At 31.8% G+C, this 21476-nt stretch overlaps 1 protein-coding gene across 4 annotated transcripts in view; it reads left to right on the plus strand.

The window, feature by feature from the left end:
- LOC142537648 (OVARIAN TUMOR DOMAIN-containing deubiquitinating enzyme 9-like) overlaps window positions 1-21476 on the plus strand; it is a 44556-nt gene that overhangs the window by 22766 nt on the left and 314 nt on the right. For 2 of the 4 annotated variants that reach the window (XR_012818561.1, XM_075643148.1), the window contains exons 1-10: window positions 16164-16361; window positions 17599-18048; window positions 18380-18477; window positions 18982-19055; window positions 19847-19901; window positions 20495-20569; window positions 20696-20769; window positions 20851-20899; window positions 21085-21169; window positions 21338-21394. Coding sequence is in view for 3 of the 4 variants with exons in the window: in XM_075643148.1 (XP_075499263.1) it covers window positions 17691-18048; window positions 18380-18477; window positions 18982-19055; window positions 19847-19901; window positions 20495-20569; window positions 20696-20769; window positions 20851-20899; window positions 21085-21169; window positions 21338-21394 (925 nt within the window). In the remaining variant the exon portion in view is untranslated. Of the gene's footprint in view, window positions 1-16163; window positions 16362-17598; window positions 18049-18379; window positions 18478-18981; window positions 19056-19846; window positions 19902-20494; window positions 20570-20695; window positions 20770-20850; window positions 20900-21084; window positions 21170-21337; window positions 21395-21476 lie in introns of those variants that run through there. The other 2 variants (XM_075643155.1, XM_075643151.1) reach the window with 2 other exon arrangements.

Raw genomic sequence — 21476 nt, forward strand, 5'->3', positions numbered from 1 at the left:
GTCTGGCTTCGGACGCTTATCTCTCTCTGATTCGCAGATATCTAAAATTGCGCAAAAACTTCCTCCAGATCGACCCAAGCATGTACTCATAAAAAAGGAGGAAATATCCAAGGGATAGAGATTTCCAAGAAATTCAAAGAAAACAAACATTTGCTGAAATTTGCTATGAAAATATTCAATCGGAATAAAGTGGACAAAGTGACCATATATGAACCACCATGAGCAACAAGAAAGAATGAAGTCGAGCCAACGACAATAAAAAGAGGCGCTGATTGGGAGGCAACCCAATTTTTATTTTTATTTTTGGTTTTATTATTTTGATTTTTTTCCTTTTCTTTTTTTAAAATAGTACAATTTTTGTTACATTTCTGCAAAAGATATCTTCTAACAAGACGTGACCACGCCTTATAAGAATACCACTTCTGCGGAAAAAAAAAATTCCAGTAGAGGTTTTCGCACAATGCGTGACCACGCCTTGTTGAAACACCACTACTGATTTAATTTTTTTAAAAAATTAATTTTCGTTCCAGTAGAGGTTTTCGCACAAGGCGTGGCCATGCTTTGTTGAAACACCTCTACTGGGTAAAAATAAATAAATAAAATTTGCCTTACATGCAGTAGATGTTTCCTAGCAAGGCGTGATCATGCCTTGTGAGAAAACATATTCTGATTTTGAAAATTTTTTGCCCTATACGCAGAAGATGTCTCTTAACAGGACGTGATCACGCCTTATAAGAAAACATCTTCTGATGTTGTCTCAAGGGCAAATAAATTAAAAAAAAAAGAATTTACGTTTCTTTTATTTAATCCTATTTGTACTCACCCCTTTCACATCTTCTCTCAGCAGATTCCATCATCGATCAATAATTTCTCCCGCCACAACAATAGAAAGCTTTGTTCTACGGTGCTCAACATTTTTCAGGGGAGTTCTCTAACTTTTCTTACTATTTTATCGTTTTAGTTGAGCATCTATTTTTTTTCATTGAGGACAATGTCAAGTTTAGGTGTGGGAGTTGTTGATTTGATTGTGAGAAATTTGACTTGACTATGGTATTTTTGATTTTTTATTTTATTTGATTTTTAGCATTTTGATTTAATTTTTCTGCATTTTGGATATAAAAAAAATTAAATAAATAAAAATAAAAAACAGTGACGTTGCTATTTCCAAGCACCTAGTTCATTTGTTATCTCTTTCTTTTGAATCCCGATTGCCTCCGATGCGAATAAAAAAATGACGTTTTCTTTGCGTGCAAATGTTTTTGCATTCTCACTTTTGCATTATGAATAAGTTGCTCTTGATGATAGTTAGAGAGGACAAGTATGTGGGATTTAACACAATTGCTATATTTTTTCTTTGGTGAAATTTGAGCCTATGAGCAATCATGATATCATGCTCCATTTTCTTTGATTGTGTGTTGTCTTTGCATTGTATGATAAGGGCATTAGGTTTAAACAAGTTTCTTTCGCATCATCTGAGCCGTTCTTTGAGCCTACCCTGATTCATAGACCCCTAGTGAACCAAGTTTGAGCCTCAGCCTTTTTCTTTGAATTAAAATAACCACATTACAAGCCGTGATAAATCCTTTTTGTTGGTTATCCCCCGTTTTGAACCTTGAATTGGAGAATCATATAAACTTTTCACAAATAGCATCACTCAACCCAAAATAATGTGAATTGTTGGGATTTAGTCAATCTCAAATCCTTATAGTCACCGTCTACAAAAAAAACCAAAAAAATAAAAAAAAAACAAAAAAGAAAGATAAAGAAGAGAAGTAGACGAAGTAAGAAAGAAAAAAAAGAGCCGAAAAAAAAAACAAAAAAAATGCTCTTGATTGTTATAATGAGATATAAGATTTTTTGGATACATTTTTATTTTTGTGAGAAAAGTTTGATATGGTTTCTTTAACTCCATAGCTCATTGTTTCCTTTTATCCTACCTTACCCTTAGCCACATTACAACTCATTTATCGCCCTTTTTGTTTGTGTATTTTAATTCATTCATTTAGTGGAAGGATGTGATATATTTGCAAGCCTATGGTAAAAAATTTCAATGCATTTGACATGAGAGTTTGTTGACATATATCCTAGACACCAATGAGCGGAATGAGCGAATCTTGTGAGGAGTTGTTAAATTCCATGCATTTTAATTTCTACACATTCTGATTGCAGTGATTGTTCATGATGTTATTTTGTGAGATGCTCTGAAATTAAAATGTCATGTTGCATGAAAAATGTTTTGGATAAGTAGAGGAAGCGGAAGGAGGACGAAAAATTGAGATAATGAGTTGATTTATTTTATGCTTGAGGACAAGCATCGTTTAGGTGTGGGAGATTTTGATAGGCTCATAATAGTTAGTATTTTTTATTTTCATATTTCCCATTATTCCAACCTCCGATATGTTTAATTGATACATTTTTGTGTAATTTTATTATAGGAGGAACTTTTACGGTCTTGGAGAAAATTTGAGCTAAAAAGGTGTTGTTTATCACATTTGAAGTTTTCAAGATAGATTTTGAAAGAGAATGACCAAACCAGAAGAGGTCCTGGAACAAGGCGTGACCACGCCTTGTGATTATGTTTCACCTGCCTAAATGGCAAGATAAGATTTTGTGTAACAAACAAAATCTTCAAAAAAAGGCCACAAAATCTCACGTTAACAAGAAAGAGAAGGAGAGAAGATTTTTTATCCAATTAGAACAAATCTCGTTCACGTACAAAATCAACAAGAGGTGGCAAGAAGGAATTGTTTTCTCCAATCACTATTCACGAGAGAAGAAGAAGAAAAAAGGCGCAGATTTCCAGAATTTTCTCCCAACAAAATAGTTTGCAATTCTCTATGTTTTCTTATTTATTTTTTATGGATATTGTAGATCAAACTATGCTACGCTAATTTTCTTAGTCTGATTCAAGGGATAATCTACTATTTTAATTTTATCATTGTGATGTTTCTGTACTTTAATTTATTATTCTTGTTTGCCCATGTATTCGTTGATTTATGATTTAATTATATGAATGTTATATGTCAATTAATCTGACAATTTATTTTGATATATGATTTTCTAATGCTAATCATGAATTCAGTGATCCGTAATTGTCATGAAAGATTGGTACGTGAGTAGCAATATGTTAGATGTGTTGTGCTATCATAACATGTGTAATCTAAATAAATCTACAGAACTAGATCTTCCAATTGCAGCTATCTATGTTGTTAGATTTTAGGATTAACTGTTTTCATGAAACTAAAATACTATCTTTAATTAATATGGAACGCTATCGTGCCCAATTGATTATTGGTAAGTTTTGACTGGATGCTGGGTTCCGTCAATTAATTTAGGAAAACACAAGAATTTTAGCGGCTATCCCTATTATTCTAAGGTTAATTGCTTGGAATAACATGAATAAATGATTTGGTTAACCGATGAACAGTGAGGTAATTAAATAGTAGAACCCCCATTGAATCAGTATTTTCTCATAATAAATTCTTCACTTTATTCTCGTCAATTAATTTTCATTTCTAGATTCAATATTTTTCTTGCTTGGTAATTTTAGCTTTGGTTATTTTATTTAGTAATTATCAAAACAAATCCCTCTTTTTTTATTTTTATTATCAAAAGAAATAAATCTACCGTTCCCTGTGGATTCGACCCTACTCACCATTACACTCGTTTTTATTTAAAAGGGTAGGAATTAATTTGGTGGTCAACGACAGCACACCAGCGATAGTAGGACTTATCGATCTTTAGTGAAGGAAAAAAAGGAATTGAAGTTCTAATGCCTGATTATAGAGACAAACACTGATGGTTTTAGAATTTGGGGAGTAAATATTGCCAATATCCCCTCTTAATTCCCATTATTTAGAGAGTAATGAAAAAAAAACCTGTGATAGTAAAGAGGTCAAAGATCCTAAAAATGGCTCGATGATTTATCATCATGTGAATCTAGTTGAAGATTTTGATCTTTTTTTTTTGACGTTTTTATCAAAGGGTTAATGAATTACTGAATTTTATCTTTCGAGCATTTAAGTACTTCATTTCTTTATAAAATTGTCAAAATAATTCATAATTAAAGCATAATCCTTTTAACAAAAAACACTTATGATTATATAATTTTTAACACATGAAGTAGTCAAAAAAGGTTCGATATATGATTATCATCATCTATCATACTATACTTGACGAAAGATGTTTGTACCGTAAATTGACTTTTTTAGATCGTAAACTTGTAATTTATTAAAATTTGGTTTTTAACCAATAACTTATATATTTTGTTTTTTCCCTATGGAGACCATAAAGTTCACCTATATATATGGCCACAAAACTAGCTACAACTTATTACATAGAAAAATATATTTACTCTGGCAATATGATAAAATACACCTTCTTGTTATTCGTTCTTTTCCCGACTTTGCTCCATGCAGATCAAGATCCCCGTGGTTGTTTTCTTTACCCAAAGGTTCATGTTCATGTTTTTAACCGGCTTCCTCCCGCCGAATTTATGGTGGTACACTATGCTTCTAAGGACACTGAATTTGGAAATCATACGCTGGCAGTAGATCAACAATTCGAATTCAGTTTCTGTGCGATACCCTTTTCGACTTTTTTTTTTTCATATATGGTGGCAAATTAAAGACTCTGGATTTGAGGCTTACAACGCTAAGTGGCTTGCTAATCCATGTGTCGGCCCTGACTGCCTTTATGAGGCAAAGCCAGATGGGATTTATTTATCTGGAAAATTCAGACGACCTTGGAATGTAACACAAATTAATAATATATGAACATGAATGAAATCTGTTATATCTTTAAGTTTTCTTCGTTACCATGGAAAATTTGTATCCATTTTGCAATAAAATGATATGATATCTCGTGTTTACGGTCATTCCATGATTTCGAGCTCGCCGGATAACAATTGTTCCACGTCAGCTCCATGTAAAAAAAATGATTAAAATTGCCAAAAGGTTCGTATTCATGTCGTTAACAGACTTCCCCCCAACTCCGAACCTATGGTGGCACACTGAGCTTCTAAACACGACGATATTGAGAATCATACAGTGGCTACAGGTCAGGAATTGGAATTCGGTTTCTATGCGAAACCCTTTTTGATTTTATTTGTTTTGGTCACGTGTGGTGGAAAAACAGAGATGCTGCTTTTGATGCCTATAGCGCTAAGTGGTTTGATAATCCATGTGTTACACATGATCGACTGTGTCTGGGAGGCGAAGGACGGATTGGATTTATTAATCCTGAAACTTTAGAAAAAGGTGAAAAATAAAGTGTATGAAGACAAATAAAATCAATTATATTTTTACACTTAGTTTCCTTCGTCGTTGCCCTCGGATTAATTCTCGGTGACTATTATTTGTATATTATAGAGTTATGTGATAAAATTATATCATATTTCATGTTTTAGATTTGCATGGATTCGAAAAGATTGTCAGCCAAATGCAGTTTTCGAGCTGGGGTGACAATTATTTAGTTGTTCTAAATTATGTTTCATTATTCAAGAGAAACCAAATGCTGTTTTTTCCGACATTGAAAATTAGTGAATTGAATTTCTTTACACGATGGTGGTGGTGATATCCCGGGAAGAGCCCCGGACATCCTAGGACTTGGGTAGGAGGATAGATCGAGATGATGAGGGAAGTCGATGTAAGAACTAGCTCGAGAAAATGAAGTACTCTTTTATAGGTCATCCATGGTTTGCTTAACCAAAGAAGCTGACCACAAACAAGCATGAGCTCTTAGCTTAGCTCGAGATAACTGCCCAAGAACTTCGGAACAGACATCAATCATGGGCCCACAAGTATGGAGGATCATACTCCGAAATTATTAACATGTAATACAGCAAATGTAGGGGTAATTTGATGAGACCAGAAGCAACATAGGTTGTCAATTGTAATAGTCTCAGTGGGCAGGGCATAGACAGCCATCATGCCATGAAGAGTGGTCAGACACTGAAAATAATGTCACCATTGACTTCTTTCTATAAATACTCAGGTTCACTTGATCATAAAGCAGATATTTCACTTAACAATTTGCCACGGGCATTCAACATATACTCTCTACTACATTTTCCTTTGTGTAAACACATGATAGACTTGAGCATTGGAGTGGACACGTCGGAAAACCTTCTTTGCTCTTAAAGTGTGCAGATTCCTCAACCCGGGTACCATAAGTCCTGTCTCTACTGTGCCAGAGAAGATTCTACCCGGCCCAATAAATCGCTCACTCAGCTCATTTGATTTACTCGGTCATCATCATTTTGTAAATTCCTTAGCCCGGGTACCATCTGTTCGGTCTCTAGTTGTACCCTAGAAGAACTTACCCAGCCCGATAAATCGCCAGTCAATTCACCAGATTGATCCGACCATCATTAATTGGATTAGTGAGAAAAGTGAAAATTAAGGGAAAGGAAATCAGTGAAACCTGATTTCAATTGCATATTAATCTAAACCATAAATTCAATGTCAATTTATTATTCTTTCACCTACACTTGTAAATAATGATAACAAAAAAATTAATCAATTAAAATTTAAAAAATATATAAGACAAACCATTTCCTTCTTATTTCCATGCAAGATCAAGAAGGCCCATGGCCTAGGATTGTGACCTCCATTGCACTTGGGAGGGCACTTTCCTAAGGTCGGTCGATCCAAGTGGTCAAGGCTACATCATAATTTGTGATCAAAGACAATGGCGGAGCCAGAAATAGGGCTTCATCTGGGCTGAAATTTTAAATTCTAAAATCTTTTAATATTTTAAATTGATCTATCCGAAATAATATCATATTAATTCAAATTTATACAAAATTTATATATACATTATAAAAAAAAATTGAGCTACGCGAGCTAAAGCTGAGTAGAGTAAAGAACCATGTGGCTCCGCCTCTTATTGAAGAGGTCTGCGTAATTTAAGCCACCTAAAAGTTGCGAATTATTCAAAGTTCTCACTTTGAATATATTTTCCAAATTCTCTTGTTTGACTATGTTATTCTCTCGTACACCTTTTAATAGAAACCATGATTCTAGGAATTAACGTTTCAAATTTAATATATAAACTAGTGCGTACATACATATCACTGTATGTATATAACAGAATATCAGGTCCCGTTTTTATTGAGAGTAATTTATGTCACTACACTACTAAAAATGTCGGCATAATTTTTTTAATTTTTTAAATAATTTGTTTAATTATATTTTTATACGTCTAAAATAATGTATATATTATATAAATTAAATATCTGGCACGTCCGGGATTTTATAACTATTCAAATACGTACGACAAATATTTTATTATTATAAAAAACTAATTTCTATTTAAATAAACCAAATTTACAAGAACTTTATGGGAGGAAGATAAAAAAATGTGTAGAATTAAGTAGTTGAGAGAAAAAAAAATAAAAATAAAAGGGTGTGAAAACTTATTTAAGAATTACTTGTAAAAATTAAAAAATAATACTTTTTTTTTTAATATTCATCAGCTTTCCCTTAAATTTTAATTAATTTTCTTTAAATGATGAAGTAATAAAATATAAAATAACTCGTCGTATTAAAATTGTGTCGAAGTTAAAGATAGAATTTAATTCACCACAAATCAATAATTGTGAAGTCGTTCTCTATTAATTACTTCACTACAACACACAACAAAAATGAAGTCTTTTAAATCTACTACTTTGTCATTAAATATAAATTGTGAAGTAACAAAAGATCAAATACTTAAAAAAAAAAGCTTAAACCATTTGAAAAATTGAAACAGACGCCAAGCGACGGTTTACACAAACCGTCGCTAATTAGCGACGGGTTTTTTTGAACTGTCGCTATTAGCGACGGTTAATTAATAACGACAGTTTACAAAAACGGTCGCTGTTAGCGACGGTTAAATTGAATCCGTCGCTAATTAAATCGGCGACGGTCCAAAAACGTCGCTAATAGCGACATTTTAATTACAACCATCGCTAATAGCAAATTGCCTATAAATATCTCAACCCTCAATTCATTTTTCTGTACACCGCTTCACATCTTCGGTCCATTTTTTTCTCTTGGGTGATTTTAATTTCACTTTAGATAAATTTTTTAGCTTCAATTTTTAATTTTTGATGACAAATTTAATTTTGTTGTTCGTTTATTTTATCGCAAGTTAGATCGTTTTATAGATTATTTAAAAATATGATATCTAGATGAGTTGAGGAGATTATTTAAAAATATGTACAAATAATTATAAAATTAAATATTTTTTATTAAATTATAAAACTAAATTTTTTCTAAAAAAAATCATATAAGTTGCGATGGTTTTATAGCGACGGTTTTGAATACTGACCGTCGCTAATTAGCGACGGTTTTTATAAACCCGTCGCTATACGATAAAACGTCGCTAATTAGCAACCGTCGCTAATTTAGTTACATAACATCGAAGTCGTTCGCATCAATTACTTCACAAAAATAAAAAACATGTGAAGTTATATAACACATTTACTTCGTCATTCATTGTAAACTATGCAGTTATATATAAGCTATTACTTTTGCACTTTACGAAATCGACGATGTAGAAGACGTTGCTTTACTTCGGCATCAATCTAATTCCGACCAAAGACTTTGCTAATTTCTTGGATACGACTTCGGTGACATGCGAAGTCAAATGGTTACCTATTATTACTTCACGTGCGTCTACTTCGGCAATTATCTACATACTACTTCATCGAATATGCGAAGTAAATCAAAGAAATTCTACTAGTGTATCACCTCTTAATTCCCATTAATCAGAGAGTAATGAAAAAAATAAAAACTTGTGATAGTAAAGTGGTAAAAGAACCTAAAAATGGCTCGATGATTTATCATCATGTGAATCTAGTTGAAGATTTTGATCCTTTTTTTTTTTTTTGTTGAAGTTTTTCTCAAAGGGATAATGAATTACTGAATTTTATCTTTCGCTCATTTAAGTACTTCATTTCTTTTTAAAATTGTCAAAATAATTCATAATTAAAGCATAATCCTTTTAACAAAAAACACTTATGATTATAATTTTTAACACATGAAGTAGTCAAAAAAGTTTCAGATATATGACTTATCATCATCTATCATACTATACTTGACGAAAGATGTTCGTACCGTAAATTGATTTTTTAGATTGTAAACTTCTAATTTATTAAAATTTGATTTTTATCCAATAACTTTTTGTTTTTTCCCCTATGGAAAGCATAGAGTTCACCTATATATATGGCCACAAAACTAGCTACAACTTATTACGTAGAAAAATATATTTACTCTAGCAATATGATAAAATACACCTTCTTGTTATTCGTTCTTTTCCCGACTTTGCTTCATGCAGATCAAGATCCCCGTAATTGTTTTCTTAACCCTAGGATTCATGTTCACGTTTTTAACCGGCTTCCTCCCGCCGAATTTATGGTGGTACACTGTGCTTCTAAGGACAGTGAATTAGGAAACCATACGCTGGCAGGTAGATGAACAATTTTTATTCAGTTTCTGTCCGATACCCTTTTCCACTCTGTTTTTTTGTCACATATGGTGGCAAAATAAAGACTCTGTATTTGATGCCTACAACGCTAAGTGGCTTGCTAATCCGTGTGTCGGCACTGACTGCCTTTATGAGGCAAAGCCGGACGGGGTTTATTTATCTGGAAAATTCAGACGACCTTGGAACGTAACACAAATTAATAATATATGAACATGAATGAAAACTGTTATGTCTTTTAGTTTTCTTCGTTACCATGGAAAATTTGTATCCATTTTGCAATAAAATGATATGATATCTCGTGTTTACGGTCATTCATGTGGTTTGATAGCATAATCACTCTTATTATATATCATTTACTTATCCTATCACACGAACCAAACGATGCCTAAGTGGTTTGATAATCCATGTGTTACACATGACTGTGTTTGGGAGGCGAAGGAGGATGGGATTTTATTAATCCGGAAACTTTAGAAAAAGGTGGAAAATTAATAGTGTATGAACACAAATAAAATCAATTATATTTTTATTGTTTGTGGTATTCAAAGATGAGAGGAAAAGCAAGAAGAAAACAAATGAATGACTTTGTAGAGGCAAGTGTTGAACACTTTCTCCTTAAAAAGAATTTGCCCCTCATAATGTGCTAATGGTTTGTGGCAATCTTTAGTTGGATTAGTGGGAAAAGTGAGGATTAAGGGAAAGGAAATCAGCAACTGCATATTCATCTAAACCATAAATTCAATGTCAATTTAATATTCTTTCACCTACACTTGTACATAATGATAACAAAAAAATTAATCAATTAAAATTAAAAAATATATAAGACAAACCATTTCCTTCTTATTTCCATGCAAGATCAAGAAGGCCCATGGCCTAGGACTGTGACCTCCATTGCACTTGGGAGGGCACTTTCCTACGGTCGGTCGATCCAATTGGTCAAGGCTACATCATAATTTGTGATCGAAGAGGTCTGCGTAATTTAAGCCACCTAAAAGTTACGAATTGTTCAAAGTTCCCACTTTGAATATATTTTCCCAATTCTCTTGTTTGACTTTGCTTATTATCTCGTACACCTTTTAATTGAATGGTAGGAAATAATGTTTCAAATTTACTATATAAACTAGTGCGTACATACATATCATCTGTATGTATATAACAGAATATCACATCTATTGAGAGTAATTTATGTCACTACACTACTAAAAATGTTGGCATAAATTTTTTTTATTTTTTGAATAATTTGTTTAATTATATTTTTCTACGTATAAAAGAATGTAAATATTATTATATAAATTAAATATCTGGCACGTCTGGGATTTTATAACTATTCAAACACGCACGACAAATATTTTATTATTATGGAAAACTAACTTTCTATTTAAATTTAAAGAAACCAAATTTACTGGAATTTTATGGGAGGGAGATAAAGAAATGTGTAGAACTAAGTAGTTGAGACAAAAAATAAATAAATAAAAGGGTGTAAAAACTTATTTAAGAATTACTTTTAAAAATAAAAAAATAATTCTTTTTCTGTGTATATATATATATTCATCAGCTTTCCCACTTTAAGACATTTTCTATTGACTAACCATTCCACTTTTATAAAGAAATACCATCAAAATTGCATTGGACCTCTTTTTTCATTCTCGCCATCGTGAAAATTTTATTACAACTTATTCAAATTAACATAATTAAAATCAAATCTTAAAAAATAAGGTGAAAAAGTATTCGTAAAAAAACATAGTTCGCCAATTTAATTTCTCTATAAATATCCTCGTCAGAATTTAAAATTTTTTTTATCAAATCTAAAAAATGAGAAAAAAACACGAAAAAAAAAGAAATTAATTAGAATAATTATTATAAATCAAAAGTGCTGATGGAACGTTATACATTTGAGCGTTAGATTAGTATCACGTTAGAGTTGTATCAATGTCATGTTAAAAAAATAATTAAAATACAAAAATAACGGATTAATATTGAAATTTGAAACATAAATGATTTAACTCGCAATTTATCTATTTTGTTTTATGGATAAAGGGGATAAAGGAGATTTATACCATTATAATTTGTAGCATCTACAGCAAGATCATACAAACATATTTATCATCTGGGTTTTTGTTTTTCCTAAATCCGTAAAATTACTTCTTTATCGTGTTGGTTGTATTCTATCTGTACGAGTCAATTTAGCTTACCTTACTTGAGTAGAAAATGACTGTTTCAATGTTATTCTTTTTATTAAACTTAATTATGTTTGTGTGGAATGAGAGGACTTTTTCTAACTAAAGCAGCACACATACATTTTCAGGAGGAAGTTAGCTGAGGTAACAAATCTTCGGTCACAAATCTTCAAGAAATAATTTTGTTTTTTTTCTTTGAATCCGACAGTGGAAGATAACCATGATGTTGTTTGGTGGGGCCTTAACCTTTTAGATGTTTGCTCTCTTTCAAATAACGGTTCTCCTGAAACTCTTACATGGGCTTCGCTTCTAATTTTTTGTAACATTTTACTTCTACAGAGTAGTTTTGATGAAGTGAAAAGTTAAAAATAATTTGAAATTTATATTTAGTGAAGTAAAAAAATGAACCATAATTTTAATTAATTTCCCTTAAATGATGAAGTAATAAAATATAAAATAACTCGTCATATTAAAATTGTGTCGAAGTTAAAGATAGAATTTAACTCACCACAACTCAATAATTGTGAAGTCGTTCTCTATTAATTACTTCACTACAACACACAACAAAAATGAAGTCTTTTAAATCTACTACTTTGTCATTAAATGTAAATTGTGAAGTAACAAAAGATCAAATACTTAAAAACAAAAAAGCTTAAACCATTTGAAAAATTGAAACAGACGCCAAGCGACGGTTAGCGACGGGTTTTTTTGAACTGTCGCTATTAGCGACGGTTAATTAATAGCGGCAGTTTACAAAAACGGTCGCTAATAGCAAATTGCCTATAAATATCTCAACCCTCAATTCACTTTTCTGTACACCGCTTCACATTTTTGGTCCATTTTTTTCTCTTGGGTGATTTTAATTTCACCTTAGATAAATTTTTTAGCTTCAATTTTTAATTTTTGATGACAAATTTAATTTGGTTGTTCGTTTATTTTATCGCAAGTTAGATCGTTTTATAGATTATTTAAAAATATGATATCTAGATGAGTTGAGGAGATTATTTAAAAATATGTACAAATAATTATAAAATTAAATATTTTTTATTAAATTATAAAACTAAATTTTTTCTAAAAAAAATCATATAAGTTGCGATGGTTTTATAGCGACGGTTTTGAATACTGACCGTCGCTAATTAGCGACGGTTTTTATAAACCCGTCGCTATACGATAAAACGTCGCTAATTAGCAACCGTCGCTAATTTAGTTACATAACATCGAAGTCGTTCGCATCAATTACTTCACAAAAATAAAAAACATGTGAAGTTATATAACACATTTACTTCGTCATTCATTGTAAACTATGCAGTTATATATAAGCTATTACTTTTGCACTTTACGAAATCGACGATGTAGAAGACGTTGCTTTACTTCGGCATCAATCTAATTCCGACCAAAGACTTTGCTAATTTCTTGGATACGACTTCGGTGACATGCGAAGTGAAATGGTTACCTATTACTTCACGTGCGTCTACTTCGGCAATTATCTACATACTACTTCATCGAATATGCGAAGCAAATCAAAGAAATTCTACTAGTGTATCACCTCTTAATTCCCATTAATCAGAGAGTAATGAAAAAAATAAAAACTTGTGATAGTAAAGTGGTAAAAGAACCTAAAAATGGCTCGATGATTTATCATCATGTGAATCTAGTTGAAGATTTTGATCCCTTTTTGTTTTTTGTTGAAGTTTTTCTCAAAGGGATAATGAATTACTGAATTTTATCTTTCGCTCATTTAAGTACTTCATTTCTTTTTAAAATTGTCAAAATAATTCATAATTAAAGCATAATCCTTTTAACAAAAAACACTTATGATTATAATTTTTAACACATGAAGTAGTCAAAAAAGTTTCAGATATATGACTTATCATCATCTATCATACTATACTTGACGAAAGATGTTCGTACCGTAAATTGATTTTTTAGATTGTAAACTTCTAATTTATTAAAATTTGATTTTTATCCAATAACTTTTTGTTTTTTCCCCTATGGAAAGCATAGAGTTCACCTATATATATGGCCACAAAACTAGCTACAACTTATTACGTAGAAAAATATATTTACTCTAGCAATATGATAAAATACACCTTCTTGTTATTCGTTCTTTTCCCGACTTTGCTTCATGCAGATCAAGATCCCCGTAATTGTTTTCTTAACCCTAGGATTCATGTTCACGTTTTTAACCGGCTTCCTCCCGCCGAATTTATGGTGGTACACTGTGCTTCTAAGGACAGTGAATTAGGAAACCATACGCTGGCGGTAGATGAACAATTTTTATTCAGTTTCTGTCCGATACCCTTTTCCACTTTGTTTTTTTGTCACATATGGTGGAAAAATAAAGACTCTGTATTTGATGCCTACAACGCTAAGTGGCTTGCTAATCCGTGTGTCGGCACTGACTGCCTTTATGAGGCAAAGCCGGACGGGGTTTATTTATCTGGAAAATTCAGACGACCTTGGAATGTAACACAAATTAATAATATATGAACATGAATGAAAACTGTTATGTCTTTTAGTTTTCTTCGTTACCATGGAAAATTTGTATCCATTTTGCAATAAAATGATATGATATCTCGTGTTTACGGTCATTCATGTGGTTTGATAGCATAATCACTCTTATTATATATCATTTACTTATCCTATCACACGAACCAAACGATGCCTAAGTGGTTTGATAATCCATGTGTTACACATGACTGTGTTTGGGAGGCGAAGGAGGATGGGATTTTATTAATCCGGAAACTTTAGAAAAAGGTGGAAAATTAATAGTGTATGAACACAAATAAAATCAATTATATTTTTATTGTTTGTGGTATTCAAAGATGAGAGGAAAAGCAAGAAGAAAACAAATGAATGACTTTGTAGAGGCAAGTGTTGAACACTTTCTCCTTAAAAAGAATTTGCCCCTCATAATGTGCTAATGGTTTGTGGCAATCTTTAGTTGGATTAGTGGGAAAAGTGAGGATTAAGGGAAAGGAAATCAGCAACTGCATATTCATCTAAACCATAAATTCAATGTCAATTTAATATTCTTTCACCTACACTTGTACATAATGATAACAAAAAAATTAATCAATTAAAATTAAAAAATATATAAGACAAACCATTTCCTTCTTATTTCCATGCAAGATCAAGAAGGCCCATGGCCTAGGACTGTGACCTCCATTGCACTTGGGAGGGCACTTTCCTACGGTCGGTCGATCCAATTGGTCAAGGCTACATCATAATTTGTGATCGAAGAGGTCTGCGTAATTTAAGCCACCTAAAAGTTACGAATTGTTCAAAGTTCCCACTTTGAATATATTTTCCAAATTCTCTTGTTTGACTTTGCTTATTATCTCGTACACCTTTTAATTGAATGGTAGGAAATAATGTTTCAAATTTACTATATAAACTAGTGCGTACATACATATCATCTGTATGTATATAACAGAATATCACATCTATTGAGAGTAATTTATGTCACTACACTACTAAAAATGTTGGCATAAATTTTTTTTATTTTTTGAATAATTTGTTTAATTATATTTTTCTACGTATAAAAGAATGTAAATATTATTATATAAATTAAATATCTGGCACGTCTGGGATTTTATAACTATTCAAACACGCACGACAAATATTTTATTATTATGGAAAACTAACTTTCTATTTAAATTTAAAGAAACCAAATTTACTGGAATTTTATGGGAGGGAGATAAAGAAATGTGTAGAACTAAGTAGTTGAGACAAAAAATAAAAATAAAAGGGTGTAAAAACTTATTTAAGAATTACTTTTAAAAATAAAAAAAATAATTCTTTTTCTATATATATATATATATATTCATCAGCTTTCCCACTTTAAGACATTTTCTATTGACTAACCATTCCACTTTTATAAAGAAATACCATCAAAATTGCATTGGATCTCTTTTTTCATTCTCGCCATCATGAAAATTTTATTACAACTTATTCAAATTAACATTATTAAAATCAAATCTTAAAAAATAAGGTGAAAAAATATGCATAAAACACATACTTAGCCAGTTTAATTTCTCTACAAATGTCTCATCAGAATTCAAAAACTTTTCAAATCTAAAAAATGAGGAAAAAAAAACACGAAAAAAGAAGAAGAAATTAATTAGAATAATTATTATAAATCAAAATTTACTGGAATTAGTGTTGACGGATCAAAAAAACACGAAAAAAGAAGAAGAAATTAATTAGAATAATTAGAATAATTATTAGTAAATCAAAATTTACTGGAATTAGTAACACGTTAGCGTTGTATGAACGTCATGTTAAAAAAATAATTAAAATATAAAAATAACGGATCAAGACTGAAATTTGAAACTTAAATGATAAAAATTACAATTTTCCTAAATAAAGAATAATATTTTTAGATAAATAAATAATAATAGGCAAAAACTTGTGTGAGACGGTCTCACGGATCATATTTGGTGTCTGACAATAAAAATACTCATAATAATATTAGAATTACTTAAAAAGTAAGGATTGCCCATGCCAACGGCACCACTGACGGCTTTTTTAACCGGTTTTTACGCGGCCCACCGTCTGCCGTTTCGCTTTCTCCTTCAATACTGTTTTCCAACGATTCTTATCTTCTCGTTTCATTGGATAAATTTTTAACAAAGCCAACTTTTTTTTACTTTTATTCTTGGTCGACAATCTCTGGTTTCTTCGCCTCGAGTTGAAGGATCGACAAAGCAATAGGTGCGTATGTACAGAATATATTGTAGATTGTTTTGGTATTGGTTATTTTTGGAAAATGTATAGTGGGTTGAGATTGGGGTTGGTATAATGTAGGATTTCTTGTTCTTTCTGGTGAAAGTTTGAATTTTTTTTCTGGGTTTTCTGTTGTTTTGTTTGGAAGTAGAATTAACATTTTATTGTCGTGAATTATGTGATTCGTGCATTGGCTCCTAGGAAATGTTGTTTTTACCTTTTGATTTGTTGATTATATGCTTTGTGCACATTTTGTGGTATAGTTTGGAATATGACTTTGGAACTTGATTATGATGAATTTTAAAATTATTTGTGTATTTTTATGCTTGTGAGTAATGGAGATAGGTTGATTGTATGCTTGTATTAGGTTAGATTTTTTCAAGAAGGAAGTAAAAAATCAAAATTGTTGATAGCTTTTGATTGATGTGCTTTCTCCTATTTTCTTTTTAAGTTTTGTTCCAGAATCCTGTCATGGTTAGAAATTCTACGAGAAATAGGTTGGTCAATTTATGTTTATTATATAAATCAGTTTATTAAAAACTTTGTTTTGTAAGAAATGCTAGATAATGATTTGGAGATTCTGTCTAGGAAAATCATGTTTCTTGCTTTAGCTATTCACATCCACTTTTGATTAGAATTAAAATTTTGATTTAGTTCATTTTATAATGTCACTTACATAATGGTGGTCACTCTTGTTTTTTGCAAGTCAGTTGGGGGAAAACTAAGGATAGGATGGTTGATGTAACGAATTGTGTGTCTTTGGATGGGCCTGACGATTGTTCTGTTGCTAATGGTTCCATTTTTTACACTGATTTCCGATGGTTGATGAAATCCGAGCTGAACCGCTTAGATACAATTTTAGTTACAACTCTGGATGGATTTGGTTTCGGTTTAATTACAATTTTTACTGATTTAACTCGCAATTTATCTATTTTGTTTATGGATAAAGGGATAAAGGAGACTTATACCATTATAATTTGTAGCATTTACAGCAAGATCATACAAACATATTTATCATCTGGCTTTTGCTTTTTCCGAAATCCATAAAATTACTTCTTTATCATGTTGTGATCATTGGTTGTATTCTATCTGTATGAGTCAATTTAGCTTACCTTACTTGAGTAGAAAATGACTGTTTCAATGTTATTCTTTTTATTAAACTTAATTATGTTTGTGTGGAATGAGAGGACTTTTTCTAACTAAAACAGCATACATACATTTTCAGGAGGAAGTTAACCGAGGTAACAAATCTTCGGTCACAAATCTTCAAGAAATAATTTTGTTTTTTTTCTTTGAATCCGATAGTGGAAGATAACCATGTGCGAGCTAGATCCTGATGTTGTTAGGTGGGGCCTTCACCTTTTAGATGTTTGCTCTCTTTCAAATAACGGTTCTCCAGAAACTCTTGCCTGCTATGAGAATGATTTGTCTCAATCCGTTACTGTGGAGGAAGGATTTAGTTATCCGACAAGCTCTGTTGTGGATGAAGGATTTTGTTACCCAACACAGTCAGTTGTGGAGAATGATGAAGTAATCGCACATGCTCTTCAGGAAGAATTATCAAGGCTTGCGACTGCAGAAGCATCGGAATCCGCATCTGCTATGGAGGAACATCAAAATGAATCTGTTCTTTCTCGGGATTGGCTTGGCCATTCAAATAGGTTCTTGAATTCTGGTATGAGAAACCCATGTTTATGCCTTTTTTCTTATGTTTACTTAGCAGTTCTTTTGTTTTTTCAACCACGTGTCTGGGTTAAAAATATTTTTTATTAGAAATAGAAACAAGTGTAAGCTGGGGAAGATTATTGTAAAGTGGTTTTTAATTGTGAAATAAAAGGAAGGGATATGAAATCGATCCAATAACTGAAATAAGGGGTACTTTTTTCTGTTTCTTCCAGTGTTTCGATTTATGATTTCTTGGAAAAGACATGATCCAAGATGGTTTACTTGTTAATGTTACTAAAGAAACAAAAGAGAAAATAAAAAACAGAAATGTGTTCCTTCAGGTGAGAACAATGATCAAGATGGCTTGCCAGAGATAGAAGATGAATCGGCTTTTGACAGTGAATTGGGTAAAAGACTGAACCAGATGGTTCCCATTCCTGTGAGTTTACCAAATATATCTCTTTAATTAATGAGAAAATTTCCTTTATCATTGTAAAACTTCGTTATACAGCTAAAGTGGCGGGTTCTTTTCCACGTGACATATTTTAGGATCATTTTATCACCAAATGTATAAGAAATAACTTATCTCTTGCTATTTATTAAGTTTGGGCATAATAGAGCCAAAATACTCGGTGCCATGGTCTTTTTTGTTTCTTTTCCTTTTTTAAATTCATTATTTCAAAATTGCAGTTTAATCTGTCACTAGCTTTAACAATTATGGTATGACCCTCATTTAAATATAATAAAAACAAATTGCAATATGTAATAAATTCAAATTGCATTATGATGGGTTATTAATTTTTACAATTATGATATTATTTGTATTTGAATATAAATCAAATTAATTATAAAAAAGACTATACAAGCACGCAACGCGTATCAAAGGTCACTAGTAGTTATTAGTAGTGTCTGTGACTTATTGGTTTACTTTTATCTGTCGCAGCACATTCCTAAAATTAATGGAGAAATACCATCTGCTGACGAAGCCACGTCAGATCATGAAAGGCTGCTGAATAGGTCTTTTTTTTTCTCTCCTGTCCTTCACATTCTCTTTTCAAGCGTTAGATTATTTGGTTAACTTTGCAGTCAACTGAAAGCTTTCTCGAGCTTCAACCTCAATGTACTAATTTTATTGACTAGAAAAAATTCAAGGTTAAAAGTCCAATAAGGCAATAAATACTATTATATAATTTTGAGCAAAACACAAACTGAACAGTTGGATTAAAGTACTGTTTGTATGTTTATTCTCTTGGGGAAACCAAATAACCATGCATAAAAGAAGCGGACAGAAACCGTGCTACTGGCTCATTACTGAGTCTGGTCCTTCACTAGTAAACAATTTATTTCTTGAAAAAAAAGAAGAGGGAAGCACAAAATAGGGAAATGAGGCAGTATTTTGTTGAATATGAATTTCCTTTTCAATTTCTATTATGCATTGACTGTGCGAAATAGTAGCAAAACACAGCTTAGGGAAATGTCACGACTTTTTGTGACTTGCATACCAGGATATAAATGCATACAAAAATTTTACCATGGCCCAATTTTTAATCTTTTTTAGACAAGCTAGGACTAAAGAATATATATTCCTATACTTGAGAGGATTGTTAAGTTTATTATGAAAAGATATTGTAAATATATATAAAGTATTTCTTTTCATTAGGAAAATTTGAAGGAAAAACAAGTTCACAAAATCAGATTCGTGACACATTGACTCTTGTATAATCTGATGTATGATGACTGCTGATTTCTTTGACAAATTTTGTTGCTTGACAGTCCATTTTGATGTGTTTTGCCATTTTATCATTCAGATTGCAGTTATATGACTTGGTCGAACTAAAAATTTCAGGAGATGGTAATTGTCAGGTGAGTCCTGGATATCTATATCTGTACTCTCAACTACTTACTACATACTTATGGAATTATACACCCAGCATATTAGTAAAAAAATTACGTTCAAAATTTTGTGGTATGCCCATGTCACCAAAGCAATGTTTTAAAGAGTAGTATTTTTATACTACGTACCCCCATAGTTGACGGTCAGACAGACTCCTACCCATTTATTAGAAACTTGAATTATGAAGAGGGTGACTTGGCCAAAATTATGGGTTTCGTTCTGTGACTGTAGATAGGTTCTTGCGAAGAACAGGTCCAAAGACCCTCCTTGGCTATATATCTATCATGAAGGAAAATAGCTTTTTGAGTGATGAACATTTATGTAAACTACCTGAATAATAGAAATTAGTTTTCCAAATATTTCCTGTGAGCAGTGAATAGTTCCCTGTGAGCGAAACGATGAAAATTACATGAAAATACACGATTTCTTGAAATTGATCGGAAGATTTACGTGGAAACAATATTCCTGCATTGGTATACAGCTCTTGGTATTAGACATTTTTGTGTTGTTATTTTTTATCTAGTTCAATCCATCACAACCAAGCCCCTTGTTCTGTCAACAGTTTCGTTCATTGGCAGATCAAATATACAGGGCCCCACTGCATCACAAATCTGTGAGAACTCAAGTAGTTAACCAGGTTTCTTGTGATTTGACAATGCAATATGCTTACGTCCTTGAATTTAGTAATTTCAATTTTCCTTATGTGATGCATGCTCCACCATTTGTAATATTCTGCTTTTTGTATGTGTGTGCTAATCATCAGCTAAAGTCGCAACCTGAGTTATACGAGAATTATGTCCCGATGTCCTATGACGACTACTTGAGGAGAATGAGCAAGTATAATTTTGTATAAAGCTGTGTCATTTTCCTTCTCTCTGTTGGTTACATATACTTGAAATCTATTTTGCATGATTGCAGAAATGGAGAATGGGGTGATCATGTGACATTGCAGGCTGCTGCAGATTTTGTATGATTTCTTTCGACCCTCATCTCTGACCTTATTATTCTTGTACCTTTTTTACCCGTTTGCATATTGATGTAATGTAAAGTAGATTATATTTTGATCATGGTTTTGACTCGTTTCGTGTCACTGCAATTGATTTTCAATGTTGATTTTATTTAGATCAAATAGTTGGTTTCTTTTAATGGCAGTTTGGAATCAAGATCTTTGTTCTTACATCATTCAAGGACACGTGTTATATTGAAATTCTTCCTCAAATGCAGAAGTCAAATAGAAGTAAGTTTTTGTGCTAATTTTTAAACGTGTTTGGATGAAGGTTTTTGCGAGGCATCTGAAAATCAATTTAAAATGATTTCATTCCGTGGCTCACTGCAAAATAAGAAGTGTACGCTTGACTTTTGTTCTGTTAAATGGTTCACGTATTTAACTTTTGTTCCAATGCAGTTATATTCTTGAGTTTCTGGGCTGAGGTGCACTACAATTCAATTTATCCATCAGAAGGTATTTATGTTTAACAACTGGAATTTGCTCGTCCTTCCACTATACTACTGAATTCAAATGGAATTCCTACTGTTTCTATTTT

Source organism: Primulina tabacum, chromosome 1 (genome assembly GCF_025594145.1).
Source record: "Primulina tabacum isolate GXHZ01 chromosome 1, ASM2559414v2, whole genome shotgun sequence".
Lineage (NCBI taxonomy): Eukaryota > Viridiplantae > Streptophyta > Magnoliopsida > Lamiales > Gesneriaceae > Primulina > Primulina tabacum.